The 23,730-nt window shown below is 54.5% G+C and overlaps 3 protein-coding genes across 10 annotated transcripts in view; all 3 read right to left on the bottom strand.

Moving 5' to 3' along the window:
* The window catches only part of PBX4 (PBX homeobox 4), a 37,583-nt gene extending 31,510 nt beyond the window's left edge, over positions 1–6,073 (bottom strand). For 2 of the 3 annotated variants that reach the window (XM_072721110.1, XM_072721112.1), the window contains exon 1: positions 5,863–6,073. In XM_072721110.1, the coding sequence (XP_072577211.1) occupies positions 5,863–6,014 (152 nt within the window). In that variant the 5' untranslated portion in view covers positions 6,015–6,073. Of the gene's footprint in view, positions 1–2,240; positions 5,345–5,862 lie in introns of those variants that run through there. The other variant, XM_072721111.1, reaches the window with a different exon arrangement.
* Positions 6,074–9,464: 3,391 nt separating this feature from the next.
* LPAR2 (lysophosphatidic acid receptor 2) lies at positions 9,465–13,035 on the bottom strand. Of its 2 annotated transcripts, none has more exons than XM_072721109.1 (3): positions 12,986–13,035; positions 11,061–11,802; positions 9,465–10,334 (listed from the first exon to the last, which is right to left on the bottom strand). In XM_072721109.1, exons 2-3 carry the CDS (start codon positions 11,800–11,802, stop codon positions 10,021–10,023), a joined length of 1,056 nt encoding a protein of 351 aa, XP_072577210.1. In that variant the 5' UTR covers positions 12,986–13,035; the 3' UTR covers positions 9,465–10,020. The 2 variants fall into 2 exon arrangements, with proteins under 2 accessions (XP_072577210.1, XP_025845159.1); XM_025989374.2 differs by lacking the exon at positions 12,986–13,035 and adding an exon at positions 12,592–12,733.
* Positions 13,036–13,637: 602 nt separating this feature from the next.
* On the bottom strand, positions 13,638–23,153 carry GMIP (GEM interacting protein). Of its 5 annotated transcripts, XM_072721105.1 has the most exons (22): positions 22,968–23,153; positions 22,559–22,684; positions 21,977–22,059; positions 21,437–21,512; positions 21,267–21,324; positions 20,829–20,954; positions 20,676–20,740; positions 20,458–20,565; positions 19,971–20,051; positions 19,690–19,860; positions 19,464–19,601; positions 18,945–19,141; positions 18,527–18,633; positions 18,364–18,453; positions 17,922–17,999; positions 17,699–17,853; positions 17,291–17,479; positions 17,057–17,194; positions 16,760–16,956; positions 16,012–16,399; positions 14,564–14,627; positions 13,638–14,433 (listed from the first exon to the last, which is right to left on the bottom strand). In XM_072721105.1, exons 1-22 carry the CDS (start codon positions 23,136–23,138, stop codon positions 14,060–14,062), a joined length of 3,180 nt encoding a protein of 1,059 aa, XP_072577206.1. In that variant the 5' UTR covers positions 23,139–23,153; the 3' UTR covers positions 13,638–14,059. The 5 variants fall into 5 exon arrangements, with proteins under 5 accessions (XP_072577206.1, XP_072577209.1, XP_025845144.1 ...); XM_072721108.1 differs by lacking the exon at positions 16,012–16,399; XM_025989359.2 differs by lacking the exon at positions 22,559–22,684 and having other exon boundaries at positions 21,975–22,059; positions 22,968–23,121.
* Positions 23,154–23,730: the final 577 nt, after the last annotated feature.

Below are 23,730 nucleotides of genomic sequence, written 5' to 3'. Positions count from 1 at the left end.
AGGCTAAGAACAGAGTGGTGGCACTAAGTTGACTGGGATCTAACAAACCTTTCTAAGGATGATGAAAAGAAAAAATTTAACTTTAATTCTACTTCCTAGGTTTGGACTAGTAGACCTTATCTTGCTAATACTATCTAGCTTTGGGGAAATTCCAAACCATAAATTCCTTCTCTGACTCCCCACATACTTTGAATAGGCATGCTGAAAGCTGAATGCTCACTGACATGCATTCCAGAACTGAAGTCCTAAATATGGGGACACAGACTTTTAGAAAAGGGGCACACCATTCAGTTGACAGTTTATGCATTGCTACTTGAGTAAGTTCTAAGGACAGTCAAAGCCAGATCATCTCCCTTTAATAATTAGAATTTAGTCTGTATTACAGGCAATGTTAATCTGCAGAAATACTGGAGGAATTAAGTCAGTCATGTAAATTTCTACTCCTAGAAAGTATCTAACATGTTTCACATGTAAAAATCAAGTTAAAAAGGAAATTCAGAGAAACTTTTTCTTCCTAAGAAAAGCTATGACTGCCCTTGTCATACCTATTATGCTGCCTAAAAGTGAACTTCTATTTTTTTTTAAAGATTCTATTTATTTATTCATGACAGAGAGAGAGAGAGAGAGAGAGAGAGAGAGAGAGAGGCAGAGACACAGGCAGAGGGAGAATCAGGCTCCATGCAGGGAGCCCGACATGGGACTCGATCCCAGGTCCCCAGGATCAGACCCTGGGCTGAAGGCAGCATTAAACCACTGGGCCACCGGCACTCCCCCTAAAAGTGAACTTCTAAATATAATCTTTTTAGTTTCAAGCATACCACCCCATATACCACATTGCTTGCTCCTAAACAGTTATGACAGTAATCATTATCCATCATCCCTTTATTCACTATATATAAAGGGTTTTTTCCTTAAAACCTATTCCCATTCCCCAGCAGTCATTTTCTATTGCATTCAAGTTATATAAACACAATGTTAGGCTGTGGTTTCATAGACACTATAAAGGAAATATAGAAACAACCTTGAAACTTCCACAATCTGATTTTTTTAGATTAAAAATGTAAACAGGGGTTCCCTCGGTGGCTCAGCGGTTTAGCACCTGCCTTTGGCCCACGGCGTGATCCTGGAGACCCAGGATCAAGTCCCATGTCGGGCTCCCTACATGGAGCCTGCTTGTGTCTCTGCCTCTCTGCTTCTCTCTCTCTCTCTCTCTGTGTCTATCATGAATAAATAAATAAATAAATAAATAAATAAATTAATTAATTAATTAATTAATTAATTTAAAAAAATGTAAACAGACCCTGAAACAACAGGGTCTTGTGGCCTCAAGCCAAGATTTTCATTAAGAGAAAAAAAATCAACGATTTTTTGAATTTTATTTTTTCATTTATAATTTTCTTCCTAAATTAAGTAAGCAAAACAATGTTAATAAGTGACCCTTGTGATTAACTTAAAACCTATTATGACTGCAAACACAACTCAGGCTTCAAGAAGATAAGTTTCATTTGTCACATTAACCAACTACTAGGTGAACTGACTCATGAAAATTTAAATAAAAGGGATGCTATTATCTCCACTTTTGAGAGCCTGATGTCTCCAAGTGTGGTTTGGGATCATCAGCATTGGCACCTTCGGGAGCCTGTTAGAAATGTGGATTCTTGGGCCCCATTAGGCCCCACCCGTACCTGCTACATCAGAACTTGCATTGCAATAAGATTCCCACAGAAATTTGCTGCATGTCCAGCCAGAGAACTGCTCTAAAGCACCACTGTCCAGTATTTTCTACAATTATGGAAATGTTCTCTATCTGTGATAATATGGTAGCCGCTAGTCACGTGTGGCTACTGAGCACTTGACATGTAGCTAGTGCAACTGAGAACTGAGTATTTAATTTTAATTCATTTTAACTTAAAAAGACATATAGTGGAGCACCTGGGTGGCTCAGTTGGTTAAGAATCTGCCTTCAGCTCAGGTCATGATCCCGGAGTCCTGGGATCAAGCCCCACATCGGAATCCCTGCTCAGCAGGAAGTTTGCCTCTCCCTCTCCCTCTGTCTCTCCTTTCCTTCATGCTCTCCCTCACTCTCTGTCATTCTTAATAAATAAAAAAAAAATTTTTTTTAAAGAAAAGACATACAGTGAGTGGCTACCAAATTCAAGTGTGAATCAGTGTGTACCTGTAAGCAAAGGGTGACCACTACAGTGAAATCTGCCAATCCAGCAACACACAGCACAACTCACCTGTCATTCCAACATGCAGAACAACTTGAAGACAAGTCTTTTTCAGCTGCTCTCCCAGAACATCAGGTGTGGAGTATGGATCTCCAGATAACACTGTTACCATTCTACTTCCTTTCTCTACCAGGTTTCCAAAATCTACCCCTCAGTTCTAGAGTTCTCATACTAATTTCTTAGAAATATTACTACTGGACAAAAAATGAGTCTACCAGCCTTTGATGAGAGGCAGCTTCCAGGCTGTGGAGCACTTGAAGCTGAGGATCTCCAAGGGGGTGGGAAGTGAGGGAGGGCCCAGAGCTTACAACAGATTTTTATGACTCATACACTCATTAAGAACCTTGGGAGGAGGGAAGAACTTTGAGCCTGGCAGTTTTGACAGAGGAGTCCTCAACTCTAGTCTAATAACCCTCCTAAACTTCTCATAAAGGTAGTCAAAGAAGCAGATCAAATAAACTATGCAGAAACTGTAAAATGTTGTAAAATTTATTATTATAAAAAAACAAGGCTATGCATGATAGAGCAAAATACTCAGACAATCCTTGGCAAATGAGATAAAATTTCCTGCCTGACTTGTCTCATACAAGAAATGGATGAGCTCATCATCAGGGAATGGTTCCAAATCAGAAAATGCAGAACTGTACCTTCTCCAGGAAGAGCTTAGGGTATAGCTGAAGGTCAGAAGATCATTCAAGAAGACTGCTTATCCCTCACATAGGAAGTCTTCAGCTGACTTGGGCTGAATCTAAACTAAAGTGAAATATTCCAAAGTCCCTTACAGTCAGTCCACTGTGTAGCCCAAAGGAAGAACAATATACAGTTCACTATTCCAAGACTATCATGACAAAATGAATCATGCACAAGCACTTGGAGATGCCTTCCAAATAATGCAGAAAGGTGCAAGTAAGAATTCTTGTTTAAGGAGAATAGGTATGCTTTCCCTCTTTTTATTTATTTATTTATTTATTTATTTATTTATTTATTTATTTATGATAGTCACAGAGAGAGAGAGAGAGAGAGAGAGGCAGAGACACAGGCAGAGGGGGAAGCAGGCTCCATGCACCGGGAGCCTGATGTGGGATTCGATCCTGGGTCTCCAGGATCGCGCCCTGGGCCAAAGGCAGGCGCCAAACCGCTGCGCCACCCAGGGATCCCCATGCTTTCCCTCTTTAAGCACACTTACGGTGACAAAATAGTTTGAAAGGGCCTTGAATGTGAGATGAAAAATTCTTTCTTGCTAGACAGTTAAGCTAAACTGACTCCAGGGCTATGAAGGGGTCAGGGTGCACCAAGAAAGGGCAGGGGCAGAAAGACTTGCAAAAGCCTCACCCAGTCGGTTGATCAGGACAGACACAATCTGCTCCCCCTCCCAGGTTGATAATCTACCAGGCTGCAAAGTTTTACTATGAGGAAAAGACCCACCCAAGCTATCTACCTGGAGTGGAGTAAGTGATCCACCTGAGGACTGAAGACTGTTGTCTGAACTTGGGTGGCTTTTAGAGCTATATCCAAAGAAGGGGGGCAGATCTGAAGCTTCTAAGTCTCAAAATAAAAGCCCCAGAGGCCTTTCTACCTCAAAAAGAAACCAGGAACCAGCTACCTAACAACCACGTTGTCATGCATGTATAATGCCCCACTATTCAATGTCCTAGCCTTAAAAGAAAAAGAAAAAGCTGTCTTCAAGAATAGCAAGGAAGAGGTCATTGACTGCACACCATTCTAAAGTCTATCTAGGGGAGTACTGGATTGCTGTAAGAAGAGTGCACCTTGGGGTTGTAATAGGGTGACAGATGCTTGAGGAAGGCCACACCTGAGCAGAGCTCACTCCTTAAGCAGCTCCCTATCTAGAACAGAAAGAACTCAGGGAGCTCCACAAACACCCAAAGCACTGTCTCTGATTCCTGGGTGTGAAGAGCCCATTTCCCTCTCCCCAGCTCCTCCTAATCCTTCCAGAATCTGAAGTGCCACAAACTTTACTACATGATAGGTGCCAGGCATTGTGCACAGTCCTGGGAATACAAAGGAAAATAAGACAAAGCCCCTGCTCTCAGACAAGTCTAGCAGACAGGGTATCACACAGGGCACCCCCTCTCTAGGCCCATCTCTTTTTTCCCCTGGTGCCAGGAATCACCTCTAGTCAGCACACCCTTGTTATGACAACTACTTATAAATTAGTCTCCCACACACCCCACTTTTCAATGATGTCTGAGAGGGCAGAGAACATCTTAGCCAACTTGGTTTCTCTAGCACCTAGCACAGTGCTCCAAAAAGTAGAATGAACATAGTAAGGGAGGAGGATAATAATACTCTTAACTTTCCAGACAGAGGCTATGAAACTGCAGAAAATGGACAATCCACAAGAAGCAAAGGAAAGTGAGAAGAACAAACGCATGCTGAATCCATCTTTTCTTTGCCTCCTCCTTCCTGTGGCTGCTGTTCACTTGGCTTTGGCATAACCCCTCCTCACTAGAGGGCTCTAGCAACTGCACCAGACCCTAGTCCCAGCCCCAGGGACCATCCTTCACACCCAAATAGGCCCCATCCTCCAAAAGGACGTTGGTCCTTTCCTATTTTCCAATAATTTGAGCAGGCCCCAAACACAATGGGTTGCCTTGTGAAGCCGATTCTACTGTTCCTGGCTGGCTGACAAGTGGTGGGTGGAAGCAAGTAGGACAGGTTGTCTTAAAACTGCTACGGTTTTTCCCAGCGCAATTGAAATAAAATCCAAACTCCTTCCTAAGACTTGCGGGTCCCGTGTGGTCTGGTGTCAACCCCTCCCCAAACTGAACTTGGGATTTTAAGTCTCTGGCTCTGCTTTCTCTTCCAGCTCTTTCCTGCTCCCGGGGGCCCGAAAGCGCCGTGTCCTCAACACCTGACTTCCCATAGCATGCCATCCCTTTTCTCAGAGCTTTTCTCACAATGTATACTTAGTTTTTGCTACTTTCTCTCCCTCACACTAAGAGTCTGAGAGAAGGGACTGTGTCAGCAACCCGGCTGGGTGTCCCACACAGTGTCTAATACATATTTGCTGAGTTAATAAAAAGGCGGCCCTCCATCCCCCACCCAGCAGCTCCTCCACTAACCTTTTTTCCTGATGGTTCCCACACCAAGTCACCCCCATCTCCTCATACGTAAGTCCCACTGCCCACAACTCACTCTCCATCATCTCTCTCAAAACTTCCCACCTCAGAAGTCTCACTAATGCATCCATTTAGCTGTCCATCCTTCACAAATCCCATCTCTCAGCCCCTACACCTTCCTTCTTTCCTCTTAACATTTACATTTCATAAACCCCAAAACTGCCTTTCACCATATACCTCCCCATTCACAAACTCCTCTTAAACCCATCCCTCTCACCCCAGGATGGGCCCCTAAAACCCATCACCCGCTGCTTAGCCCCATAAGCCTTTCAAGCTGTCGCATTTTAACCTCATAAATCCCTTTGGCCTCAGAACCCGCCCCCCTCAGCCCTCCCCGAGCCCCCACATCTCCCCTCTCACGCTCTCACCCTGCACCCTCCTCACCCCTCAGCCTCCAGTCAACTTGGCCTTGGCCCCTGGGCCCGCCCCCTTCTCTGCCGCCACTTTGGGTGGCCCCGGCCCCCGCCCCCGTCGAGCCCGCGCAGCACCTGGCCTGCGCCTCCTCCAGGCTCTGGTCGGTGATGGCCATGATCTGCTGCAGGACCTCGCCTGTGTCGGGGCCCGGCGGGGGCCCGGGCGGCGGGCGGCGCGGGGCCGGGGGAGGCGGCGCGGGGCGCTGCGGGCGCGGAGGGGACTCCATGGGCGGCGGGGCCGGGCAAGCGCTGACTCGGTGCCGCCGGGCCTGGAGCGCTCACAGGGGCGCCGCAGCCAACCACCGCCCCCCGCGCGCTGTGCGCGCGCGCGCCCAGACCCCACCCCTCGCCGCTGCCTCCAGCCAACCGCCGCCAGCCAGGCCGCCGCGCCCCGCCCACGGACACGCCCCGCCGCCGCCGCCAGCCAATTGCCGCCGCCCGGGCCGCCGCGTCCCGCCCACGGACACGCCCCCCGCCACCGCCCGGGCCGCCGCGCCCCGCCCACAGACGCGCCCCTAACAGCTCACTTCAACGGCCCAGGGCTCGGCTGGGAGTTGCCGAGGCAACGGCTCTTCGCCCCCACACCCTCCTTCCACCGCTCAGATCTCCGCCTTCCTCACCTGCTCAGAGCAAGGACTCCCGCTTAGGGACCTTAATCCTTCCTGGGGCCCTCAGGTCTCCTCAGAGCCCCTGCCCCTCCTCAGAGAGGTCCCGCATCTTCTCAGAGACCCTCAAGTCTGAGTCCGCCGCCCCCGCCGACATCGCCGCAGAGCCCTTTACTCCCCTGCAGAGCCCCCACTCCTCCTTAGAGTCCTCACTCCTCACAGGTCTCCACTCTGATGCCCCCACTTCCTCAGGAACCCACATCTCTTCCCAGTCCCCACTCTTCAGAGAACCCCACTCCTCCTTCAAACCACCCCTTCCTTCTCAGAAATCCTGAGATTTCTCAGATCCCCACCAAAACCCACCATCTTCAGAAGCCCTGAGACCCAGGCCCCCCCTCAGTACCCTAATGGTCCCCTCAGTCTCTGCCCCATCAGGAGGGCTCCCGACCTCCTGGCTCTACCCCCCTCTCCCCGGAGCTTTTGACGAGGGGTGCGGTGATGGTGGCTGGAAGATTTGCACGGAGTGATTTTTCTCTGCTACACAAATCAATTCTCTTTTCAAGGTCCAGCTTATAAATGACCTCTGGTTTATCCATTCTCTCCATCAACTGCAATCTGACCCTAGAACATCCACGCAGACTTACTGAACTACTGAAGGATGCTTCCTGACGGTCTCCTCTGAGGTGTACCCCAAGTAACAGTGAACCTCCACAAGTCTTGGTTTCTAGCCATCAGTGCTCACTGCATCAGAGAAGGATCCTCGAGTGAGAGAAAAGGAACTGACTGGACACGACTCACTTCTCCAAAGTCACTGGGACCTGGTGGAGCCTTTGCTCTGAGAACAGATTCCAGATGCAGTCTCATAAAGGTCCTCAGCCTCTCTGTGAACCCTTTGGGGCAGGGCCCATCTTCTTCCCATTGCTGCTGGAGAGGAAACTCAAACACTATCTGGTGTGATTGGATTGGAGGACTCCAAAAAAGACAGCAGGGAATGGAAATGAGTGATAGAGGCTGGTGTTAGGAACCACTTCAAAACTCTCTGGTGGGGTTCCTGGGTGGCTCAGTGGTTGAGCATCTACTTTAGGCTCAGGTCATGATGGGGGGTAGGCCCTGGGATCGAGTCCCACATCAGGCTCCCCAGAGGGAGCTTACTTCTCCCTCTGCCTATGTCTCTGCCTCTCTCTCTCTCTCTGCATCTCTCATGAATAAAATCTTAAAAAAAAAAAAAAAAAAAAAAAAAAAAGCACTCTCTGATTAAGGAAACTCAACACTGGGTCCCAATAAGAGAAAGTACTAGAATTTGTGGGGACCATGGAGGGTTGTTGCCCTGCACAAAAGTTCAGCAGCTAGTGCAGCCCTACACAGGAAGCCTAAGTTATGGGTAATTTTGGTGTCTTTCAGAGAACAGTGGTGGAAGCAGGGGGTTGAAAGCTTTAGGGACCAAAGGTTGAAGGGAAGAGAGACCTACAAGAGAGAGAAAAACCAATGGGACAAGATGCCAAAGGAGACCAGAGGAGTGTGGGTTAGAACTGGGGGATGCTGATGCAAGAGCAAGTGAAACACAGCTAACTTTGGGCTCTCCACCCTATAGGAATTGGTGTTGACACCCAAAGGGACATGTTTGTCTAATAGTCCTAGAGCTCCATGGAGGCAAGGAATCTATCTTTTATGGTCCTGTGCCCAGATCCATGGTGGAAGGCACTTGGTTGGCTCACCATCTCTGGAGATTCTGGCCTCAGGCCCTAGAAGATGTGCTGCCCACCTTGGACCCTGAAGTTCCCAGCAACCCAGTTCATTCTTGCCTCCTCACAGAGCTGTTTTAGGACAAAGGGAGTTTTCCCAAAGGGAAAGCCAGCCCCATTTAACATAGGACTAGATGTTTTTGGTTCTTCAGTAATATATGCTTTACTGGCTTAAGAATTTGGCTTCTGGGATCCCTGGGTGGCGCAGCGGTTTGGCGCCTGCCTTTGGCCCAGGGCGCGATCCTGGAGACCCGGGATCGAGTCCCACGTCGGGCTCCCGGTGCATGGAGCCTGCTTCTCCCTCTGCCTGTGTCTCTGCCTCTCTCTATCTCTCTCTGTGACTATCATAAATAAATAAAAAATTAAAAAAAAAAAAAAAAAAAAGAATTTGGCTTCTAATGCAAGGCCTGAGTCCAAATTCTGGCTATTTAGCATGTGAACCTTAAGTAGAGCTATAACCCTGTCTCCTCCCTGCTGAAGTGGAAGCAGAGAATCCAGATTCTAGTCTATACTGTACCTGGCAGGATGCCTCTATGAGCATCTGAGGGTGGGGCTCATCATGGCATGTCTAAAGCCTTGGAGGGCTGTGAGGTGAGGTGAAGAAAACCAGGCTGAGTTTGTGACCAACTCTGGACATTGTAGGGATCCAAAGCTCTTTCTCCAGGGGCCTCTCAAGTCTCTCGGTTCACCTCCATAGCCTTTTGAAGCTGTGTATCCAGCCACAGGCCATACTGCAACTTCACTGTCTTCATGTGAAAATAAGTGTGCATCTGCACCACAAGATGCAAGTAATGATTAAATAATGCACCTACAGTGCTTGTCAGCGTGCCAGGCACATCAGAGGAGCTGGAGAAACAGCAACTCTCATATCTTGCACCCTACTCTGTGGGCCCCACTCCCACTGTGGGATCGACACACATGACTGTAATAGTCTGGACTCAGACAAAAGGGCAGGCAGGAGAAAGAGGGCTCACACAGGTCAGAGACCACTGTGGGCTCTAGAGGACAGAGACAGATGGGGGTGAGTCAGAGGCAGGGGAGTAGGCAAAACGGAGGCAAGACCTCCAACAAGAGATTGAATAGGGCATCTGGCTGGCTCCGTTAGTAGAGCATGCCACTCTTGATCTCGCGGTTGTGAGGTCGAGTCCCATGTTGGGTAGAGAGTTTACTTTAAAAAGAGAGAGAGGGAGTAACAGCTGTACAGAGATCAAAGAGAAAAGAGAACTAGGGCTGAGGAGATCCCAGCCTAGCCCAAGCCTAGGTGCACAATTCTGGGACACAGGGACAGATGGACCATCTGAGTTGATGACAAAATGCTCTGGAGACCTCAGCAGAGAGAAAGGTTTACTCCTTATAGCACATTCTCCCCACAAACTCCTCAATTCTAATAGGGACAGGCAGGACCCCAGAGGCTGCAAGGGTCCACAAACCTTTTCCCAGCTCATGCTCAGCACCCCTCAGTCTGCACCCCTGAAGAATCAGATTCAGGCAGATAGTGCATCCATGGTCCATCCTTGTCACCCTGTCACACTGAGCAGAGTGGCCTGAGAGAGCTCTCATCTCTCCCATCTTAAAAACCCACACCACCACAGACAGGGAAGTAGTCCACAGGGTTTACCAGGGATGAGCAGTAAAAATAGAAAATGTCAGTTAAAAACCCCCACAACCTGAGATGATTGAAGGGCAGATTCCTGAATCCCTTCTGACTCTCTCCTGGGCATTGAGAGATGACCCCACTCCCCCAGGCCCTGGGGCAGGCTGGCAGTGGAGTTGTGCCATGGCAGACTGAATGTCTGTCCTGCAGCTTAGGTAGAGCCAGGTGCATTCACCAGTGGTCGGAGGCCATAATCTGGCATTTGCAGCACCCCACTGAAGTCCCAGGTCGGCTAAAGGGTGGAGTCCATCAAGGAGTGGCCATTCTCAGGAAGCATGATGCGAGTGCTGGCACCTGTTCGGGCTGAGGGTGCATAGCGGGCAGACTCGTGGGTGGACCGGCGTAGGCACAGACAGCAGAGGAGGCGGCGGAAGGTGCGGCGCATCTCAGCATCTCGGCACGAGTACACCACGGCGTTGACCAGTGAGTTGGCCTCGGCCAGGAGTAGGAAATACTTCTCCACCGCCAGGACGTTGCAAGACTTGCAGCCCAGACCATCCAGGAGCAGCACCACCTGGCCTGGAGTCCAGCAGACCACGAACGCCCCTGTAGGATGGAGCCTGAGGTGAGCAGGGCTAGCTATTGGGGCCCAAAACCCACAGGTCAGAGATCAGGCCTGGAAGGATCTCCAGAGCTCAGACAACAGCCATGTAGTTTGCAGGGCAAGAGCCGCCCGACACCTTTCTGATTTATCTGCTAGAAGGGATGCCTTTCCTAACCTGGTACACGGTAGACAGGGTGCTGGACATTTCTACATGAAAATTTGTTCTATGGGGGGAAGGAGGTCATTGTGGGAGAGGTGTTACTTGGTGGGGAGAAAGAGGGTCATAGGGAAGAGTCACTCCTTGTTCTTAGGGGTAGGGGAGTGTATCCTCGCAGGATAACCTGGCTACCTCCCCCACTCAGACCACTCTACAGCCAGACTGACCTCATTACTCCCTACTAAGAACTCTTGAGGGCTTCCCACAGAACTCAGAACAAAATCTGACTCTTGCCTGTGCCCTTCGAGGCGGTGCTGACCTTTTTCTCCTGCTTCTCTCCAGCCACACGGGCCTCCTCTCCTCTTTGGAGGCACAGCCCAGTCCTGCAGGGCTCTCACCTTCTGTTCCCTCTGCTTGGAACTCTTCCCTGCCCAGCATTCAGGTCTCTGCTCAGATGTCACCTCCTTGGAGAACATTCCCCACCCAAATCATGCCCTCCCATGCCTTGTGGGAGTTGGGGGGAAGCAGGGTCCCCGCAACCCTGGGCCCGCAACCCTGGGCACTCACTCACCCAGGATAATGACAACGGTCTTGACCAGGCTGAGTGTGGTCTCTCGGTAGCGCGGGTGGCAGCTAACGTGCTCTGCCATGCGCTGCACCCTCCGCCTCACATAGAAGAAAATGCGGGTGTAGACAGCCACCATGAGCAGGAAGACAAGCAGGCTGGACAGGGCCCAGACAGCCAGATAGGAGCGGCTGAGCAGGGGGGCCATGCGTGAGCAGCGGTCCAGGGCACAGAGGCAGTGCCAGGAGTGGGCCGGCAGCAGCCCCAGGCCCAGTGCAGCCACCCACACCCCCACGATGAGCATGACGACTCGGCCTCTGGGCAGGCGGCTGTGCAGCTGCACAGCCATCACGCTGCGGTGCCGCTCCACGGCGATGGCTAGCAGTGTGGCCACCGATGCCGTCAGGCTCGTGTCCAGCAGGCCCTGCCGCACGAACCAGCCCTCCAGCGAGAGCCGGGCTGTGCGAGGGCCCGTGTGGAACATGAGGAAGAGGTAGGCCACACCAGCAAAGAGGTCAGCCGCGGCCAGGTTGCCAAGCAGGTAGTAAATGGGCTGGTGGAATCGTCGGTTGGAAGCAATGGCTGCGATGACCAGCAAGTTGGTCAGCAGCACCAGCACGCTGACTGTCAGCCCCAGGGCCACCACAACCACATCTTTGGGCCGCCAGTGGGAGCTGAGTTCCTTGCCACTGTTGTTGTAGAAGAAGCCGATGGTCTCGTTGTAGTAGCACTGGCCCATGGTGACCATCTGGGGGCACAGAGGGAGAGGTCAGTAGAGGTGGCATTTGTTCGAAGGACACAGGAATGAGCAGCAGCCAGTGAGGGTGGGGGTCAGGACAGGAAGGGCGAGGGTCTCAGACTCGGGATAAAGTGGCAGTGGTGGAGCCCAGGGTAACGGGGAAAGCAAGCTCCCTGGTGGGAGTGTGGGGGATGGGCAGCTGTTGCTCATTTACTAAGACCCTTACAAAGATTATCCCCCCCCAAATCAAATGACTGGCTGTTTGTTTTAAGCAAAATCAAACAAACGAAAACAACAAAAAATCATCTACTACCCAAGCGCGCCCAATCTGTACTGGGGGGGTGGGTGGCGGGGAAGCAGGGACAAAGCGCCAGGAGCTGTGCAAGTGGGTGAGGGACGAACGCTCGGTGCCGGGATCAGCGCAGAAAGCAGAGCCCAAGGGGCGTGTGTGAGCAGGGTGGAGTCGCTGCTGGGACCCTGCAGGCGGCCCGTGCTTGAGCGTGGAAGCGACCGGGTCCACCAGAGCCGGCAGCGACGCGGCCCAGAAGTTGGGCGGCGGGTTCCGGGCGCGAGCGTTCCCGAGGCGGGCGCGGTACCGGGCAATCCCGGGTGGCACGGAGGACCCCGGCGGTCTCCCAGACAAAGGGGGCGGCCAGGGAGGCGGCGGCCGCTGGGCCTCCAGGCGCCCCCAGGCTGGAGGAGGAGCCGGGGCAAAGGGGAGGAGGGGGCGGTGCCCGGGCCCCGCAGGCACGTGCCGCGCCCTCCCGGGGACCCGCGCCCCCCCGCCACCGTCAGTACCGGCCTCCTCTGGGCGGCCCGTCACGTCGCAGACGGGCGGCCTCCGGGGGGACGCGGTAGGCCCCAGCCCCATAGCCTGGGCACCACCGCGGGAGCCGACGAGCGTCCGGGCGCGCTGGGCGCGGGCGCGGGCGCGGGCGCCGAGAGCCGGAGGGCGGGGTCCCGCCCCTGCCTGCGCGCGGCGCCCCGCCCCCGCCACCTGGGAGCCCCGCCCCGCCCCCGCCACCTGGGGGAATCCCGCCTCCGCCGGCGCGGTCGGGACGGGGTCTCCGGAACCGCAGCCCCCCACCATTTCCTCCGGCCTCGCGGTCGCCCTCCACTTCCGGCGCGGGACCCCCGCCCCGTCCGCGCCGCCTCGCACGCAGTTCCGAGCCCCCGGGGCTGAGCCACTCACCGCACCACGTCCCCGCCGTGACCTCGCGCTGCCTGGGCGCAGCTCCGGGTGGTCTCAGGGTCCGCGCCCCCGCCCGGCCCCACCCCACCCGCTCCCCGCCGTCCAATCCGTCGCCGAGCTCCAAGCCACGCCCTGATCCGACCGGGCTCCCACCGCCGGGACCCCCGCCCCGCCTCCGCGTCCCCGGCCCCGAGATGCGGCGCGCGCGGCCCCCGGGGCCCCACGGACCTCTGCGGCCCCTGCCGACCCTCGGGCCGCGCTCAAGTTTCTGGAAATCCCACCCCCACCCCCACGCCCTCCGCCCGCGGCCGCGCTGCCCCCTGCCCGGCCCGGCTTATGGCGGCCCTAGGCTCCCACGGCCCAGAGCACACAGCCCCATTGTCCCGGTTATCTGCACTTTGTTATATTTGTTTGATTATGCAGGACCGGATCGGGGACGTGGAGCTCCGGGAGGGACGGGCCGTTGTGACTCAGCTGGGTGCCCGGGCCCAGCCCGTACTTCTTGTAGGTGCTCAAGGATGTTTGGGGATGAAAGGGGGCCTTAGTTCCTCCAGTGGGTAAAGTGGGGCCAAAGGATGCTGCCCTCCCATCTCTCTCTCCCATCACCCTTGCCTGGCAAAAAAAAAAAAAAAAAAAAAAAGACACTCAAGGGTATAAAGGACACAGTTTATTCCCAGGCGTCAGGCCCCAGGTGCCACAAGGATGTTGAGTCTGGGCTGCCCACTCCCTCCAAGAGCTGCTCCCCTGAGGCAGCTAAGGAGGCAGGCAGAGGTGGGGGAGTGGCTACAACCAAAGTAGCAAAAGGTACCCCTGTCCCCGGGGTTAGAGACTAGAGTGGATGCCAAGGATCCCATGACTTGTAATGACCCTGAGTGTTGACCCTGACTAACCTCTGAACCTGAGTGGCCCTGATGCTTGGCAGTGACCTATGTCTAGTGGGGAATACTGGTATATTGCTTCAAAAGGGGTTTTAGTCTCCCAGGCCATGTAGTCTTTCCTTGCAGGAACTCTCCAGTTCCCCCAACACTGAACACCTTCTCAGTCCTTTCCCCCTTGGTCAGAAGGCTGGGATGGTCAAAGATGGTCCTCAGCTTCCTCAGGTTGGGAGTCTGGGCAGCAGGTGGCCTTGGGCACAGCTTCGCTGGGTAGCTTGGAGAGTAGCCGGGCTGTCTCCTGGGTGATCTCAAAATGCTTGGGCAGCGGGGTGCGGCGCAGAGGGCTGCCCTCAGGCGAGGAGGTGACAGGGCCAGGTCCTCGCCTCCGCAAACTCCCTCGCGTCACTGATGTGATAGGGGTCTCCTCACACAATTTGGAAGCTACCAGGGCAAAGCTGGACAGCTGGTGGGTGATAGGCCGCGCTCCGCCCCGGGGATATTTCACTGGCTGGCGGCTGAAGTGGCCACGGGATTGAGTCCCCAGGAGTGAGTCCTCTGGACCTTGGCTGGACACTGTGGGTTGGGATGGTCAATGCTGAGCACCCCTGAGTCCTCTGGATATAACCTGGGAGTCAAACCTCAGCCAAGCTATCCCAGGCAAGGACACCCCTCTGATTCCTGGGCTACCCCCCAACATACTCACCTTCCTCTTCTTCCTTTTTGGTGTCCTCAGCCACTTCTCTGTGGTCACTCTGTGGAGTTGGAATCTGTAGGAACAAACCCAAGATCAAAACCCCAATAATAAGATCCCAGTTCTTTGAGGTTCTTTGAGAGCTGAGTGTTTTTTTCTGGACATGTAAAAGGTCTTTTGCAGTTTTGGTATCTGGGGAGGCGATGCCCTTAACAGTACAGCTTGTCTCCTTGTGCAGAACAATATTATTCATCTCAACTGTGGACTCCATGAGGGCAGGAACGCCCTTGCTCAGCAGAGAGCCAGGCCAGGGAGTGACTTAGCCATGTCCGCATTAGGACCAAGTGAACTATCTGTCTCCTTTCTGCTCTGCTCTATAACCTTGCACCCACTTTTTAATTTATCTGTACATCCTTCAGTTTATTCTTTAGCTAAATGCTAAGAGCAGCTGGAGTTCTTTCTACATGTTCCAAGCACTTTCTGAGCCATTCCATTTCTCAGAGACCCAGTGCTCACTGACAGGCCCTTTGCCAGCTCTGGGCTGCTGTGAGGGGAGGCACATGCTCTCAGGAATGGTGTGTGTAGCAGGATCTGAGGGGCAGGGAAGCCATCAGTAGGAGTCTCATCTGTAAATGGTTTTCACTAACAGTATCTATCTCTCAGGGCTGCAGTAGAGATGATAGGAAGCCTATAAAATGCCCATGCACAGTAAGTGCACAATGTGTGGCATTCCACAGACCCCTCTTTGGCCTCACTTTCTACCACCTTCTCTTCACTAATTCATTACAACTCAAGGCTACATCCTACACACACCAGGCATGCTCTCACCTCAGGGCCTTTGCATTGGCTGTTCCCATTAGAACACCCTTCCCCGGATCTCCACCTGGCTCATTCCTCCCTCACATCTTTCCAGTCTTTGCCCAAATCCACCTTCTCCATGAGATCTGCTCACAGCATCCTATTTACTGCTACAAACTGCCCTCTGCCTCTCCTTGGTACCCCCAATGTCTCTTACCTTATGCTACCCTTTCTTTTATTCTCCATAGTACTTGTCACCTTGTAATGCCCTATAAACTGACTTTACACCATATTTCTTATTTGTTGTGGGTTTCTTTCCCGCTGGACTGCAGTTACCAAAAGGATGGGGTCTCTGAATAATTTACTCACTGATGTATTGGTAATGCCTACTACAACAATACTTGGTACATAGTAAATGCTCAATAAACATTCTGTTGAAAGAATAAATAATCACCTATGTTAGTAACTCTGCAGAGCTGTACCCTGTTGTTCCTCCATTATTACCTCCATTATTATTACTCACCATTTCATTCCTCATGTGTAAGGAGAGAGGGAATGAAAGAGAACATTTTAAAGGCAAAGAAAGGAAGGAAGACAGGAAAGTGAGAGGATTAAATGGAGAGAAGGCCCTCTTCCTGTCTGCGGGCCCAGTGGGTTCCTACCTCAGGAGGCGTGGCCTCAGGATGCTTCTCCAAGGTACCATGGAGCTCAGAGTCTGGGTCGGGGTCCGAGGCTAGGACTAGGGGCAGGGGATCTGGGGCAAGGTTGGAGGGTGGTGGTTGAGGGTTGTTTGTGAGAGGCCCAGGAGCCGGACTGGGGTCTTGGGGCGGAGGCTCAGTGGCCACAGGGAGGTCGTCCATCCCAAAGATTTGCTCATAGTATACAATGAGGAACTCAACGAGCTGGGCCTGGTGCCCCGAGTCTAGTAGACAGGTGACGGAGCCAGCACCAGCTGCCCCTGGACCGTCCGGTGGCCGCAGCAGTGTTGGCCCAAACACAATGCCCAGGTTGTTGGCAGACATCTTGTTTTCCTCAAACTGTGCAGCCACCCTGGGGATGGTATGAGGAAAAAGATCAGGGCATGGAATGGATGGTCACTGGCCATCAGGAAGGCGAGGCTAGTAGGCTAGGCTAGTGACAACTTGCCCAAGTCATGGGTAAGTGGTCCCAGTCATTGAGACCAGCAGCTACACGCCCAGCAGTAGAGATCAGGGGTGAGCCCCCAAAGTCTGGAGTCATGTATTAAGATTCAGAGCTCAGAAAACACATGCGAAGATCAGAAGTCAGTGTCAGGGGTCAGTCCCAGAGGTCAGTAGTCATGTCAGTAGTCATGTGACATATCCATGGACACAGTCACAAATCTGTGGCTGAGGTCAGAAGTCACATTTCAAGGTCAGGGACAGTGCACACCTGAACAGATGGGCCACCAGGTGCCGCAGGGTGCTGTAGTTAGAGTCAGGCAGCTGCACCAAGAGGGTCTTCAGCGAGCGGATAACCTCAGGGCTGGGGCTGGGGGTCCCAGGGTCGTGCCCAGGGTCTGCATGCAGGGTCTTAGCCAGAGAGATGAAGGCGTCGTAGAGGTGGAAGGGGACCACGGGGTCAGTGAGCTGGGGGTGGAATGGGGGGAGGGACATGGGTATAGGTGGGCTGCAGAGGGCCCTCAGCCTGAGCCCGCCCAGCCCCTGCCCCCAAGCATTGAGTACCCACCTCCTGGAGGAACCGCTTGAGAACACTCGAGACATCATGAGGCGAGTTCCCTGACATGTCCACCAGTGCTCGACCATTCTCAAAAGCCTGGCACAGCCGCTCCACACGGACCCGGGACCCGCTGACCCGATAAATGCCCTGCAGGGCAGGGGCAGGAAATAGATACTTGACTTCCAGTCTGGCTATCAAGAGGGCTGGGTCACTACTGGGGGTGGTCAAGAGTCAGGGCAGCACCTGCACACCCAGGGCACGCTGTTCTATCTCAGCCGTGCACCTGGTGATCACAAAGGGCACCTCCTCCGGGAAGTCCCTGGGCAGCTGCAGGAAGTCGACTCCAAAGAGGGGGGTCCGGGCTGGGAGGCGCTTATGTCCACAGAGGATCAGTAGAGTCTCCAGGCAGCGCTTGTGGCAGGTCAGAAAGCACTGAGAGGAAGGTCATAGAGTCAGGGAGGTCATCAGGGGTCAGTGGGGGGAAGAGAGGTCATAGAGATCCTCAGGGGCAGGGGACTCATAGGATTCTGTTAGATCAGGGTATGTCCCAAGGGCAGAAAGGTAATAGGGATTTCAGGGCAGGGAAGTGCTTAGGGTCAGGGAGGTCCTTCGGGTCAGAAGAGGTCATTGGTTGATGGGCTCCGGCCACACCTCCTCACACTCAGTCCCGCTGACCATGAAGGCTTCACATTCACGGCACTTGGCTGGGCCCCGTAGCCGTCGTAACCGGTGGGTTTGGGCCGCACTGGAGAGCGTCCACTTCCTGAAGGGGGTTCCTGGGCCGTTCTCCAGCCCATCTACCAGGTCTGCAGGGACACAGGGTCAGGGGTGCCTGGTCCACCCCCCGCCATGCCCCATCTGCTTCCAGCCTTACCGGGATCTCGCTCCTCAAAGTCATCTGAGGACTCAGTGCCTATGGATGAAACCTTCATCAACCGCCTTGTGCCAGAGCCTGGAGTCAGAGGGTCAAGGATCATAGAAGACAGGGGTCACAGGGGTCATGGGTAAGCTGCAGGGCTAAGGAGATATTCCTGGTTTTTGGGTTTTCCAGAACTACCCACAGATGCCCTTGGGGAAAGGGTTAGAAATCAGGAGGAAAGTCAGGTCTGATATTAGGGGTTGGAGAATGGGTCAGCAGTCTGTGGGGTCATTCAGAAATTGGCTCAAGAGAATGGATCAGAGGATGAGGAAATAGGTCAGGGGTACAGGTAGGTCAGAGGTCAAATGACAGGTTAGAGATTGAGGGTCAGAGCCTGGGCAGGGTCTAGAGGCTGGTTAGAGGTAGGGAACGGGTTAGGGCCAGATCCTGGCCCCACCTGGGCTGGAAGTGGGAGAGTCCAGGGACCGAGATTCGCTGCCACCGCCCACACTGTCCACATCGCTGCCTGGAGTTGGGCCTGGAGTCCCTAGGGGCAAACAGATCAATTAGGATGGACCCCTGCCCCAGCACCACTCCTGCCTCCTCCCTGCTATGCTCACCTTGCCAACTTATGCCTGTGTCCTCCCAAGGGCCAGCCTCAGCTGCACTTTCATCCAGCCGTGGGGGTGGGGGTCCAGAGGGCTTCTTTCTTATGTCCAGAGGGGAGCTGAAAGGAGTTTGAGGAGTCTGATAACCAGGAAACTGCTTTGGGATGACATCACCTATGCACTACATCTAGCACCCAACTCCAAGCACTTGTGTCTGCAAACCTCGACACCCGTGAGCACCCAGTACAGTAATCCTAAAGTTTGGACTCTCCCAAAGTTTGGACCCACCCCCACAGATAAAAGCCTTGGGTACTAAACCAAGAACCGAGGCTTTGAGTTTTCTGATCCTGAGTATTCAGCTTGGTGGTGCCAACAGCCTGCCACTGTCTATGGGGCCCATTCCTGACCCTGCTCCTGGGTGGGTCCCCACCTGTGTGCAGTGGGCACAAATTCCTGGAAGGAGAAGGCAGGTGGAGGGGGTGGTGGGGCCTCAGGCTGCAGCGCCCTCACGAACTCCTGGTAGCGCTGGCCAGCCTCAAAGGGCTCACAGCACTCGGCCAGGGCAGCGAAGGCGCGAGGGCCACGCTCCGCCTGCGCCCCTCGCAGCCCGAACAGTCCCAGGGTCACCTGCAGGGGTGGGGGCTAGGTCAGACTTCAGTGAGAGAGGGACAGAGCCTGACCTTTAGAGACACCCAGTGTGGTCAGGGTCTAGGGGCAGGGCAAGCAATGAGAGGCAGCTGGGGCAGGGCATGATCACATCCTGGCCCAGAATGGGGGGGTAGAGACAGGACCCCAAGTGGGTGGCACCAGAGCTGAGGTGTGGTCAGGGACTGAGGGCAGAAACTGGCTGTCTGGGGAGAAGGAGTCCTAGGCCCTGGGGATGGGTTAGGGGCAGGCGGCCGGCTGGGGCCAAAGGAGAGTGTGAGGCAGCAGTGGGAAGGGGTCTCACCCGCCTCAGCACTTCGTCTCCCTGCAGCACCAGCTTGCGCACATGCGACACGATCCGCTGTTTGGCAGCCTCCAGGTCTTGTTGCCGTGCATTGGCTTCACGGACAGAGGCCTGATATAGCGCCACGGCCTCCTGAACCTAGGGAAACCAGGGCCAGGACACATGTGGGACAAAGTGTGGGGCTGGGTGCACCACAGTGCTGGGGAGCATGGCACCAGGTCCCCACCTTGGCCTGGGCCTCCTCTCGAGATCGCCGCCGCCGCTCCTGCTGTTTGCTGGGCCCAGGCGAGGCCTGAGGTGCCGGGTCCTCAGGGGATGCCTGGGAGCGAACCCACAGGTCCTCGCTGCGCTGCACATACTGGAGCTGGGCCCTCCGCAGTGCCTGCACTGCCTCATTCTGGGACCGTGGTGGGGCAGGGGTGGTAGGGACAGAAGGGAACAGATCAGAGCCTCTTCCTCTCCTCCACCTCCAGCCAGCGCACACCCACTCACCCAGCCAGGCCTCACCATCCGCTTCTGCTCTTTCAGCCACTGCTCCTTAAACTCCTTCCGCCATTTCTCGATTTCAGTTCGTTTGGCTGCTAGGGGCTGGCAAGGAGGACAGATGGGGGGCTGCTTCAGGGCTGTCCCAGTCTTTCTGCTCCTTGCTACCACGTGCCTTTCATATTCTGGACCCTCTTTTGGGTCTGCACTCTCTCCCCCACCCACTGGCCCTTCACCTGATCCTTTCTAAAGCCTGGACCCACATGTGCCAAAGCTCTCTGCCTGGGATCACTCAGCAACCCCCAACCCCATGCCAAGCCCTGCAAACAAACAAAAGGACAGTTTTGCAATTGCACAGGAAGCTTGGTTTGAATCTCTGCTGGGTAGCCTTGGGCAAGTTCCTCAGCATCCCTGGGCCTCAGCTTCCTCATGAGCAAAATGGCACTTGATGGTAGTGCCTTCCTCCTAGGGAGAGGGGACTGGAATAATGCACGCAGCAGGGCCCCCTCACCTGGTAATAATCTCTTTTCTGCTGGGCCACTGTTTCCATGGCCAGGGCTCCCAGGCTTAGGTCATGTTCCAGAAACAGGGTGTAGATGTACTGCAGTGGCATGTGGCTCTGGGGTGGGAAGGTTGGTGTCAGAAGATGCTGAGGATCTAGGGGGTCAGGGCTGCGGTTCTGGAGGGCTTGGGCCCTGGGCAGCGGGGGGGGGGTCTGCTCATGGCTACCTGCTGGTGGATTGACACCTTGCCAGCCTCAGCGATTTTCATGATGCTTTTGGCAAACTCTAGCTCTGGGGGAAGACAGCAGGGGTCTGAGTTGAGCACGGTGTGGGCACTGCCTGGGCCCTGGAGCCTGGGGCAAGGCAGAGGGGCCCTCACCAAGGCTGGCTCTCTTCTCCGTCCAGGCCAGTAGCTCCTTGGCATAGCGGCTCCAGGTCTTGGCATAGTCCAGAGCTGCATCCACGCCCCCCTTGGTCCGTATGAGCCGCAAGTCCAATTCCTCCCCTGGGGCAGAAAAGTGAACCTCAGACCTCTGAACTCTGACCTTCTGTGTTAGCTTTCCCTGAACCCCAAGATCGGCCAAACCAGAGACCCCTATTCTACACCCTATGGCTGCCCCAAACACCCGTTTATGATCTTGTCCAGGTTGCAATTTTATACTGATTCTCCACTCAGACGGGGGCTCCCTAAGGGGAGGAGCTCAGCTCTGTCCTGTGTACTGCTGTGTCCCTGGCACACAGAACAGGCAGTGGGTGATGACTAGTTGAAGGAGGGACTCCTCTCTGCCCTCATTCCCTCGGCCCCAAAGTCCCCTACCTGTTAGGGATGTAGGACCCTCCAGGGAAGGGCCACTCCAAAGGCTGGTTTCATTGGTCTGAAGGGGAGGGAGGCAGCATTCAGGAGCAAGCAGGCCAGAGGCCTCAACCCCTAGAGCCCCTCCTCCTGGAGGACCCCCTCCTCCCTGCCTCCTTGGTTCCGCCCTTCACCTCAGTGGCTGTAGGGGTCTTGTCAGATTCTGGGTCTCCTGAAAGCACGGGGTCTCCAGGCGGCATCTCAAGGGTCCTGGGAGGTAAGGGTGTCAGGATACCACCCTCCACTCAGTCTGTCTTGGTTAGGGGTGTTGGGAGTCCCCAGGGCAATCTGAGTGGTAGTCCTGGACATATCACCTCTGGGACATCTCTTGTATCTGGGACGCCTGAGTGGTTTTGCGGGGAACCAGATGAGTTTTTTTTAATGGGACTTGAGGGAGTTAAAAGGTCCCAGGTGAATCTGGAGTTCATAGAGTAGAATTATAAGGATCTCAAATGTTTTAAGGGATCACAAGAAGAATATATGGGGGTCCTAGGACCATTTGGGGGATTTCCAGTAGGTTGGGGTGGAGGGCTGAATTTTGGGATTTTTCATATTTTGGAGGGACCCATCCTGGACTTCTCAGGTTATTTGGTAAGTGGATCCAGATGTTATAGGTTCTTAATGAGGTACCTAAATGGTTAGGGATTTGGGGTGGCCCAGGTTTAGACTCACACGTTCCCCAGTGAGATCTCAAGGTTGTCCAGGCTCCGGAAGATGTCACTGTACCTCTTCCTGCTCTCGGGAGCCAGGGGTAGCCCTGGGGGAAGGGAGTGTCATACATGGACCAATTGAAGCTTCCCTCCACCCACAGCAGCACCTAGGCCCTTAGCCAGTAGTTTGGAGGGGAGGGAGAGAGAAACAGTGTTCTGGACCTGTAGAGAGTGCGGGGTGGGTGTCAGAGTCAGGATTGAGGCAGTGTGGCCTGGGGTGAAGCCAACTCAGGGCAGGCAGATGGACTCAGGCACAACCCAACACAGAGACAGCTGCTCAGAGGAACGGAGACACCCACACACACATGGGCCCAGAAGCAAAGCAACAAAACAGATGCCCCAGATGCAGCCACACTGTCCCTGGGGAGAGAGCCAGCTTGACAATGGAACCACATGGACCTCAGGCCAGACAGATGGAAATACACGTGGGAGAGACCGGCACAGAGCCTGTGGCACAAACAGACCAAAACCAGAAGAACATAAAGACCAAATGACACTCAACATGCACAGCAGAGACACAAAGACAGCCGGAAATACAAGTCAGACCTGGCCACATTTCTGCCACAGGCCCCCTTCTACGGAGCCCAGATCAGCAGTGCCCACTCCCTGGACTATGGAGGAGCCGAGCGGGGATCCTGCCGCGTCGCCCTCTCCATCAGCAGTCGCGACACCCTGCCCCCATCACAAATATCAGAAGCAGAAGCAGCCACTTCCCCTTCCTGGGCCCCCTCCCCCAGGCATCCGGGGTGAAGACTCCAAAGGGGGAGGGGGTCAGAGAATGATGTCCTGGGCCCCCTCTGTTTGGGGGTACCCAGTGGAGGATGCCCGTGTCCCTCCCGTTTGGGACTCCTTCACCACTCTCTGGACAGAAAGGGACAGCCGAGACCACTCAATTTAGGAAGTGGGGTACAGCTGGGGGAGGTCCCTCTCGGATCCCGTATCCCGGACCGCCTACCCGGCTCTGCTGCGTCCATCGCCCGGCCCGAGGATCGCTCGGCGGGGACCGGGGCTGGGATGGGATCTCGCGCCGGCGGGGCCCAGCCCCTATTTCCTGCCGCGGCCGCTGCCGCCTCCGCCGCCGCCCGGGTTCCGCGTAGCCCCGCCCAGCAGAGGCTACGCCCGCCATCGAACACGCCCCTGCTCCGCAGAAGCCTCGCCCCCGGCTGCACCTCGGCGGGTCGGCCACGCCCCTGAGGCCCGGAAGCCGGTACCGCTCCCGGAGCCCAAAGAGCCCAAAGACGTGGGAGATGCTGTGGGGCCAGGGCTTCCAGTGCGACCACCCCCTGGCTCCATGCCTGCCAGGGTTCTCCTTGCCAGATCTCTCTGTGTGGGCCCCAAAGCCCCAGCACACTCCCTGGTCCCGAGCGCCTGTTCCCTGAATCTTCCACACTCCACCACCCATTGATTTCTCTGCCCAGGTGCCTCTTAGACCCCTGAACCCATTCAGGCTCCACTGGGTCCATGGAGCTGCCCAGTGGAAAGGCCTGATGTCAGACTTTATTCCAGCGGGATCTTAAGTCCCCCAATGCTCTAGGGCTGCAGACCCCTGCTCTGGGGCACCTCTAGTGACCTTGAAAGCTGAATGACTCTTGAAGCCCTGATTAGAGCACGGCTAGAAGTGCCCCTAGCACCTCTCAGGTCCCAGAGGTCACAGATCCCCACCCTGAGCACCTCAAGAATCATTCCCAGCAAACAAATTCCAAATCTAGAGCTCTCTG

Source organism: Vulpes vulpes, chromosome 9 (assembly GCF_048418805.1).
Source record: "Vulpes vulpes isolate BD-2025 chromosome 9, VulVul3, whole genome shotgun sequence".
Lineage (NCBI taxonomy): Eukaryota > Metazoa > Chordata > Mammalia > Carnivora > Canidae > Vulpes > Vulpes vulpes.
The sequence above is the reverse complement of the archived record's forward strand: the minus strand, read 5'-3'. Positions and strand labels throughout refer to the sequence as shown.

Bases quoted from the DNA above. Each gene is read 5' to 3' on its own strand.
- GMIP (XM_072721105.1), bottom strand. From the start codon at position 23,138: ATGGCGGGCGTAGCCTCTGCTGGGCGGGGCTACGCGGAACCCGGGCGG. The intron at 21,513-21,976 runs GTGTGAGTCTAA...CTTACCTCCCAG, and splicing joins TTGAGATCTCACTGGGGAAC to GACCCTTGAGATGCCGCCTG. The intron at 18,454-18,526 runs GTGAGCATAGCA...GTTTGCCCCTAG, and splicing joins CACAGGCATAAGTTGGCAAG to GGACTCCAGGCCCAACTCCA.
- LPAR2 (XM_072721109.1), bottom strand. From the start codon at position 11,802: ATGGTCACCATGGGCCAGTGCTACTACAACGAGACCATCGGCTTCTTC. The intron at 10,335-11,060 runs GTGAGTGAGTGC...TCCATCCTACAG, and splicing joins GACCGTTGTCATTATCCTGG to GGGCGTTCGTGGTCTGCTGG.